The following is a 9,105-nucleotide window of genomic DNA, read 5'->3' on the forward strand; positions in this document are numbered from 1 at the left end:
TAAAGAAACTCTCTGAATTTTGACAAGAGCAGTAAAAAAAGTAGAAGAAGTAAAAAGAACCTGTTGAGTGCAGAGCTGTGAACTGGGAGGGAGTTTTCTGTCATCTTTGATGTGGCTGATCGGCTATGCTAATTAAGAGGCAGCCAATGTGGGCTAGCTGCTGGGGGCTTCAGATATATAAGAAGACCCTCTGGCTGCTGCTCAGACACTTCACAGTTGACTATCACTTACGTCTGGTTTTCTAAGAAGCTGAAGTTTGAGAGCTTTAGGAACTTCAGAAGTGTCTCTCACGTCAGCTTGCCATGGAGGTCCAGGATAACTGCCACTTTTCCCCATCTCAGCTTTTTTACCACAGCTCATGCATGCCTTCACCTGAAGGTTCTGAATTCATTGACAACTTTGAACAGAGGTTTGCCGCTTTGGCTGATTTGCAGGGCTCGGATGAAGATGAGCATGTGCGGGCTCCCAGTGGTCATCACCAAGCTGGCCACTGTCTCATGTGGGCTTGTAAAGCTTGCAAGAGGAAATCGAGTACGGTGGACCGTAGGAAGGCAGCCACTATGAGAGAAAGGAGAAGGCTCAAGAAAGTCAATCAAGCTTTTGAAACCCTCAGGCGGTGCACGTCAGTCAACCCCAACCAAAGGCTTCCTAAAGTGGAGATTCTTCGCAACGCCATCCAGTACATCGAGGGCCTGCAGGATCTCCTGAGAGAGCAAGTGGAGAATTATTACAGCCTGCCGGGCCAGAGCAGCTCTGAACCAGGGAGCCCCACTTCCAACTGTTCGGATGGAATGGTAAGTTAAAAGAAATGCATTCAAGTAACGTTCTTTTTAGATTGTGTATAAAGTGGTGGGTAAGCAGGTAACACTCTGCTCTTCAACTAATGAATTTTAGTCATTAATTTTTTCCTCTTGCTATGTGTGTGTTTCAAAAGCTTTTTTGGTAGATTTCCAAAATATCTGTTAGAAAACCCAAACCGAATGATCAGCAGTGCGTCCAGCAGCTCCTTCAGCACTTTATTACTGTTATCTGTTGTTACTCCGCTATAGAGCTGTTCTTAAAATGCAATTCTGTGATTAGACAGAAATATTTCATTTATTTCATTTTTTCATTTCATTTATGGAAAAAAAGTCATACTATTTTGATTGTCATAGTGGCATAAATTATTTGAAGTAGATTTATTGTACTATGCCTGACACAGTACTTAACGCAAAGAAAAAAAGCTGGCAAAGCACTCATGTTGATGCATTCCTTCACAATGGCATTTGACACCGAGTGCCAGGATTTAATGCGGATTTACTCTGGGAAAGTTTCATCTTCCAAAATGTAGTATATCTTCCAGTGTGCTACAATCAATTCGCTATGCTTTGCAGGGTGGATACTGTGGCTGGTGGTTAGTAATGGCAATTAGGAAAATAAGTGTACATAAGAATGTCCCGAGCTTCATTTTGAACAGAAAATCTCCAAATTTGTAAAGTTTTGTGCTAATAAAGTATCTATCTATCTATCTATCTATCTATCTATCTATCTATCTATCTATCTATCTATCTATCTATCTATCTATCTATCTATCTATCTATCTATCTATCTATCTATCTATCTATCTATCTATCTATCTATCTATCTATCTATCATCTGTGCTTGACAGAATGTTCAGACTGGTGTCACAAGAATGAAGTTCTAGTGATTGTGCCCTAAATAATGTGCAACGTCTGAATACTGGGGTTTATTTTTTATGTTTTACTTTTTTAATAAAGTATTTTACAAATTGCATTCTCTTAACAATAAGACATCAGCAAATATTTTTCTCTTTGATTCAAAGATGGAGTGCAACAGCCCGGACTGGCGTTTGAGGAGCAACAGTTATGGCAGTTCTTACACTTCACAGATGCAGAATGGTTAGTTGATGATGCAGATTTATATAATCTCTAAACGGTGTCTACCCTTTGGCCATTTAATCACCATACAATGTACAATAAAACATGTCATGTAATTCACTCTGCAATGCATGGAGATGCCATTTCTCTTTGTTATTTGCCTAACGTCCAACATCTTTTCTTTCACAGAATGTCTCAGTGAGAGAGGCCCCGCCGCGTCCAGTCTGCAATGCCTGTCAAGTATAGTGGAGCGTCTGTCCTCGTCGAACGCCGGGGTACTGGCCGGTAGAGACGTCAGCACTCTGTCACTGACCTGCACTGACTCCCAGCCCAGCACCCCGGGGGCATCCCCCTCAAGGCCAGTGTACCACGTGCTGTGAGGCAGAAACAGAATCAAATCAAATAAAGCCAAGGCCAACAAAAAGAAAGTGTTAAATCTGCACAAAAAGAAAGCAAGCAGAGTGGAAGAAGAAACGCCACCGTGCCTGCTTTTAAGTTCATGTAAATAAAAGATCTCATTTTGAGTGTAAATATTTAAAGATAAAGTCATTCCAGGTTCAACTTCTTTGTTTCTATTGAGCCATATTTAAATTTCTTCAGTTATCGCAGTTCTATTGTATTTTAAAGTAATAATAAATTGTATTTAATTCAGCATTTGTTGTACTTTTTAGTGTGATTCTTATTTTGTACTACCTTGTACATATGAAATGGTAAACAATTTCTATATTATGAGCCACATACTGTAGTATGCAACATGATCTATCTATCTATCTATCTATCTATCTATCTATCTATCTATCTATCTATCTATCTATCTATCTATCTATCTATCTATTCTTATTTTCTTCCTATTTAAGTGCCATTCCCCAGAACTGAAAACTCAATGCATGTGCCACGGGGCCATATGTTTGTGTGTTGTGCCACCTATTTGCGGTTTGAGCAAAGGCAGGAATCCAGAGATATCAGAGACGGGGTAAAAAGCTTTGTGAGCAAATGGTTTAAATCTGATACTGAGCGAAACAGTAGGAGGGACTAAAAGGGAGAGAGAGAGACTTCAAAAACATTCTTTAGGCTTTTGGGACCTCTTGATTTGGTTTTTTGAGGCATTTTCTTTCCCCGATACTTCAAAAATAATGAGTCCTTCAAAAAAAAAAAAAAAAAAAAATTGAGAGCCATATGAGAAATGTCTTGCAACACTTCTTTTCTTTTCTTTTCTTTTTCTTTTCTTTTTTTTTTGCTGCCTAATCCTATTCAGCTGGGAGCGGACATTTTCATTAGCTATCATCAGATTTTGCACATTGTTAATAACAGCTTTGTAGAAATTAGACTAACCTTTATGTGAGGGTGCAAGTGTGAAAGCCTTGTGCCATTTTGATTGGTAGTACTAGATGTTATACACCAATTTCTGTTTATAGTATAAAAACATAATCACTGGATATTGAAAAAATGTCTTAATATGTATCCATGTACAGTTCTCAACAGTTCAGTTTATATATAGAGAGAAGACCTCTACTGTGTGTATCAGGGAAGTGGTACCAACCCTCATAGCACTGGACACAAGGTAGGAACCCACCTTGAATGGGGTGCCAGTCCATTGCAGGGCACACTCACTCACACACACTCACTCACACTCACCAGCGGTTACTCGTTTTAGTCCAGTGTAGAGTTGCACATTTACCTAATACATTCACTTTTGGTAAAGGGGGAAGACAACTGGAAATCCCAAAGAAGAAATAATGCAGACATGGAGAGAATGTTTTGAAATTCCTCACAGAAAGTAATGGAGTATGGAAAGTCAAATTATCATTCAGAAATAGCTTATGGCCATGGAGCTGGGATTTGAATCTAGAACTTTGAAGCCAGGAGACAGATAAGCTAACCCCTGTGCTACTACCCTCAATATTAAACACTATTTCAAATTGTAAATCCATTCATGCTTGTATTTTCTGAACCCATATCTTTCAATTCAGAGTCAAATTATAAATGCTGTATTTAGAGAGGAGTGGGAAATGGTTAGGAAGATGGTCACAAATGTATGTAAAATGTTATAATGTCTTATATAGAAATAATTGCTTGCTTCATAGAAATGACCTAAGCGTCTCTGGAGTGTTTTGTGATTTGATATAAATATTTACTTAGTTTGATGAAAATTCAACTCTACATTTAAAGAGAGAAATCGAGAGAGAAAGGGATGAGTATAGTAGCAGATGACTGACCCTTTTTGGGGCACAAAGTACCCCCGCTTCACTGCTTTGTGGTCCAGCCCAGAGTTTGTTTAAGATGGCTCCTCTTCTTAAATATCCACTGATCTCCTCTCACCATCCATATGTTTGCTAGAAAAGTCTTCTGTGCTCCTTGTGCTTACATGCATGAGCTGGACTGCTTTCTTCCCTTCTTATACCATGTGCTGTAACGTGAGAGCCATATAAAATGGAGGACGTATTCCCCTAAGTTAGTTAGTCATGGCAGCCTACCATGTGCTCAGGGCCAGCAAGTGTGGTGAGGCGACAAGGCCTTTAGTCGGGATGGCACTTTTATACAAGAGTATTTTTTTAACATTATGAAATAATACAAAAAAACAAAAGTTAAGTATGAACTCAAAGAGTTACTTCCATATCAAGTGCCTAGTTTATGCACTGCCTTTAAAAAAATGCAAGAATTGTAAAAAATATGTCAGAACTGCAGTTTGCTCCTCTTCCCCACACTGTGAGCGTCTGAGCAGTATTTCGAAGCGACAGGTCAGTAACTGATATTGGCGTTTACATTTCGTATTGTCAGTTTGTTATTTTCTGGTTTAGTTCCAGGTACCAAGTCTGCTAAAAGTCTCTTAGGTTTGTAATGCGGGTGTTGAGTTAGAAAGAGGAGGCGCATTTTATTTTGCAGAATGGAGTTTGAAATTGCCAAAGTATTTAGAGAAACATGCGGGATAAGCCAAGTCTCACTACGTATTAAATTCTGCAATTGCAAAACTTGATAAAAATATATTGTATATTTGGGTCAAAGACAGGTGGTGAAGAATTTATACTGCATATCTGTATGGTTTTTAATGCCTCTTTGGTATGTTATGTTGATTTTAAGATAATCCTTTTAATTTCTTTACACATTTTTTTCCAGATATTTATTTATTATTTCACCCATTTTTCCAAAGATACACTGCCTCATACGAGTATTTTATTATGAAACCTGTATCACAATACGTGGCACGAAAAATGTGCCAGGACTCAGGTGGCATTATTAAACACACCGACCAACCCAGCATGTGCTCTTATAAACCGGACACTTTTAAAAAGGCAATCAACAAATATTTCTTTTAAATAGCATCGTTGTCAGCATGCATTATGTCATGATGCTTTACTGAGTAAAGAAGACGGAAATTCAGAATTAAGTATACTGAATAAACTGAGCTGTGCCACTAAAACAGCACAGAAATGTTTTAGTTTTGCTCCTGCGTGGCCATCTGACCAAACATTAGACTCAGACATCAGCTATTAAAGGCTTAAAACCTGTCTTGAAATTTATGTGATGTCTTATTCTATCAGAGGCACTTCAGTTTTGTATTTAATTTATCCATTTAATTTTGTTTTTTGTGAATTTTATAGTTTTTACCTTCACGTAAATGGAAGTTGGGTGATAAGGTCAAAAGTTTGCTATCAAGTTAAGTTTAGATTCTCATTCTACGATGTTCAGCACATTGACAAAAGTTGATTTTAACATGGTGACTCTCTGTGTGGGTGGCACGGTGGCGCAGTGGGTAGTGCTGCTGCCTCGCAGTTAGGAGACCTGGGTTCGCTTCCCGGGTCCTCCCTGCGTGGAGTTTGCATGTTCTCCCCGTGTCTGCGTGGGTTTCTCTTCCCACAGTCCAAAGATGTGCAGGTTAGGTGCATTGGTGATTCTAAATTGTGCTTGGTGTGTGTGTGCGCCCTGCGGTGGCTGGGATTGGCTCCAGCAGACCCCCGTGACCCTGTAGTTAGGATATAGCGGGTTGGATAATGGATGGATGGATGGACCCTCTGTGTGTGACTGTGAAAAACTGAGATTGACTGCAACATTAAAACAGATTCAGGCCTACAGATTTGCAAAAGTTTTGAGATGCATAATTTGTTTAACTATACCTGCATGCACACACAAACACATACTCACTCATAGTCCCGCACCCGAAGAAATTTATAATTGAACACAGTAGACAGCTTGTTTGCCCTACCAGAGTACATGCTGCAGGAGGAAGAGAAAGAAATGATCACAAACACACACACACACCCACACATCCACACACACACACCACAATAGATCTGTACAGGTTGACGTGGATGGAGACATCGAGCCTCCCCTGTGCCTGTCTGTCTATCTGTGCTTCTGGTTTACTTCATTTGACCCAAAGTGTTTAGTCTCAAAGTAAATATTTAATTTTTTTTACTTGATTCAATTTACTGTTAATTTTACTTTGCATCTATTTGTGCATATAATAAACATTATATAAGTCAATGTACTTGACTCAATGTTGTTGTACAGTAAAACTGGTTGTGTTGTGTTTTGTTGAGGTAGCACTAAAGTGAAGGTAATATAAATGTCTAGATGTGCCCAAAGGTGGCCTTACCTTTAAGATACTGCTTGGTGTCTAAAGCTGCTGTGTTTTTTGATCTGACACTAAGATCTACCTTTCTACGTAATCCATGCTGTGATGAAAATTGTGTTTTCCCCCATGAGAGAAATGAGATGAAATATCGTGTCAATTCATAAGGATAAGTAAAATGTGCTGGAAAAAAAACAGGCACATACAGTAGGAAGGTGAGTTTTAAATACGACTTGTTTAAACAAAGCTAAATGGCGAGCTGAAGTGCTACAACACAGCATGACAAAAGCAAGGAATAAGACTAATGGTCCTTTAGCTCAACAGACGAGAGTTTGATTGTTTTCCTAGAACTCCATCCAATGGACATTATCGGTGGTTTTCAGACACATAAGGATGGGCCATTTGGTACCCAGTCAGTTTATTTTTCGGTTCCATTGCTGATAAAGATGGTTTGAGGCATTTCCCTGAACATCTTTTATGTTCGCTATGTGTGCGTGGATTGAAGTTCTTCCAAAGAAGTGGCTCCACGGATTGTTTTTATTTATGCAGTTCTGTCTGACTTAAACTGCAGCATGCAGTACATATTTTGTAATGATCAGACACACATAGAGCACATCGTTTAATATTACGCTTATTCAGTTTACATAAAGAATATACCTGCTACCCTTCTGGTATGCTGTGGTACAATAAGGAAAATGTTTTTGTGGAAATTGTTAAAGTGTAATTTGTATGCAATTGTTTGGACAGGGGAAAAGAGTGAAAAGAACTTGAGACTGTTTTTTTTTAACTTTACTTATTTATAATTTCACTTCACATTTTGGATTAGGATTATTTAACTTTGAGAAGAAGGATATATACTCTGGGTTTGTACCCAATTCCTGATTTTATTAATAACTGGCAGCCACAATGTCCGGGAAAGTAATTTTATGGCAGAACTACTTAACTTCTATTCATTACAAAAAGAAACTAAATTAATTTAATTCATTTCAGAATCTGGGAAAAGGAACTTTCCTTAAAAATCACTGGAATAAAAAGGAACACGTACCACCCAGGATCAAAATTTTGGGTTCCAAATATGTGTCTGGAATATGGAATGTTTTGCTGAGATTGAACCAAGGGTGAGGAATTGCATAAAGAACAAACAAACACAACCAAACACACCCACATTGAGCTTTACATATAAGATTTACTGCTTGGCACAAGACTGAGATTCCATAGACATATAATAAACAGCTTTTGTATTTTTTTTTCTTAAGAAGCTTTTGTGTCTGTGCCTCTCCATCTTCTCATTTTGCTCACTTGGTTATGTACAACATGTCTATGCACAGGAAAGTCATTCAAACAGGCTGGTATCAGTTACCAAAAAGGCTAAAGAAAAGATCATTAAAACCCCAATATGTTAATCAAAATATGAAAGTCAAGAAGAAAGCAAGAAGGACAGAGAACTAACCTCTTATCCTTATGCTGACTGGTATTACTTTTAAATTGTTGGACAACACAAAACCTGGAGACCTGAAATAGTGCCAGTTTCAATCAAGTGGTTTCTATAGGTCTTTTTTAATAACAATATGACTGTACCTGCAAGAAAAACAGAATATAAAATAACGGTAAAAACTAATAACAAGACTAATAATGCTTTCAAAACACAAAAAATTTAGTACACTGTTATCAAGAGTCTTTTGAATTTCAAATTCCTTTTCTTTCTTAGTCTGAAAAGTAGGAGGAGGACAGACTGTGGCAGATAAGGTACTGGAATGACCAGATTTTAAACATGATAGATAGATAGATAGATAGATAGATAGATAGATAGATAGATAGATAGATAGATAGATAGATAGATAGATAGATAGATAGATAGATAGATAGATAGATAGATAGATAGATAGATAGATAGGACTTTATTTGCCCCCAAATGGAAATTTGGCTTTTTACAGGACTTCTTTAAATAAACAAATACAAAACAGATAGATAAATAAACATACATTGCCATGCAAAAGATTGGGCGCCTTTGCTTAAAATATCTGTTATTGTGAATAGTTACGTGAGCAGAAGATGAACTTACACCAAAAGGCATAAAGTTAAAGATGACACATTTCTTTAATATTTAAGCAAGATTACATTTTTATTTCCATCATTCACAGTTACAAAATATGAAAACAATGTTTGTGTGCATCAATTATTTTATTTTTTTCAGAGTACTAGGCAGCTGCTTAGAGGAGCCCATGGCTGCTGATTGTTGGACAAGGTTTGAGGAGTCAGGAAATGTATACAGCTTTGCAATTTGGATCTCATGGGGTTTCCTAATGATTACTGTAAATAGGCCATAGCCCCAATGAGCTAATTAAAGTATGAGAACTTGGGAAAAGTCATCTGAGACCTCAAATATCTTGGGGTGCCCAAACATTTGCATGGTGCTCCTTTCATTTTTTCACTGTACAATTGTACAAAACAAAAACAATACACTAATCTTGCATAAAATGCTGAAAATAAATCTTTAATTTTATGATTTTTGGTGTCAGTTCATCTTCCACTCACTTAACTATTCACAGTAACGAACATTTTAAACCATGGTGCCCAAACTTTTGCATGCTACTGTATATAGTGGACACGGTCACTCCTCTGAAACCCCCTCTTAAACATTGATTGAACAGGAAACAA

The 9,105-nt window shown here is 37.7% G+C and overlaps 1 protein-coding gene across 1 annotated transcript; it reads left to right on the forward strand.

Moving 5' to 3' along the window:
• The first annotated feature begins 221 nt into the window (after positions 1–221).
• myf5 (myogenic factor 5) lies at positions 222–2,270 on the forward strand. The gene is made up of 3 exons (XM_028795123.2): positions 222–794; positions 1,823–1,898; positions 2,067–2,270. The coding sequence occupies exons 1-3, from the start codon at positions 303–305 to the stop codon at positions 2,255–2,257; spliced, it is 759 nt and encodes a 252-aa protein (XP_028650956.1). The 5' UTR covers positions 222–302; the 3' UTR covers positions 2,258–2,270.
• Positions 2,271–9,105: the final 6,835 nt, after the last annotated feature.

This window comes from Erpetoichthys calabaricus, chromosome 1, assembly GCF_900747795.2.
Source record: "Erpetoichthys calabaricus chromosome 1, fErpCal1.3, whole genome shotgun sequence".
NCBI classification, from domain to species: domain Eukaryota; kingdom Metazoa; phylum Chordata; class Cladistia; order Polypteriformes; family Polypteridae; genus Erpetoichthys; species Erpetoichthys calabaricus.

Coding starts and splice junctions, on each gene's coding strand:
- myf5 (XM_028795123.2), top strand. CDS start 303: ATGGAGGTCCAGGATAACTGCCACTTTTCCCCATCTCAGCTTTTTTAC. Junction 795..1,822: donor CCAACTGTTCGGATGGAATG/GTAAGTTAAAAG, acceptor TTTGATTCAAAG/ATGGAGTGCAACAGCCCGGA. Junction 1,899..2,066: donor CACTTCACAGATGCAGAATG/GTTAGTTGATGA, acceptor TTTCTTTCACAG/AATGTCTCAGTGAGAGAGGC.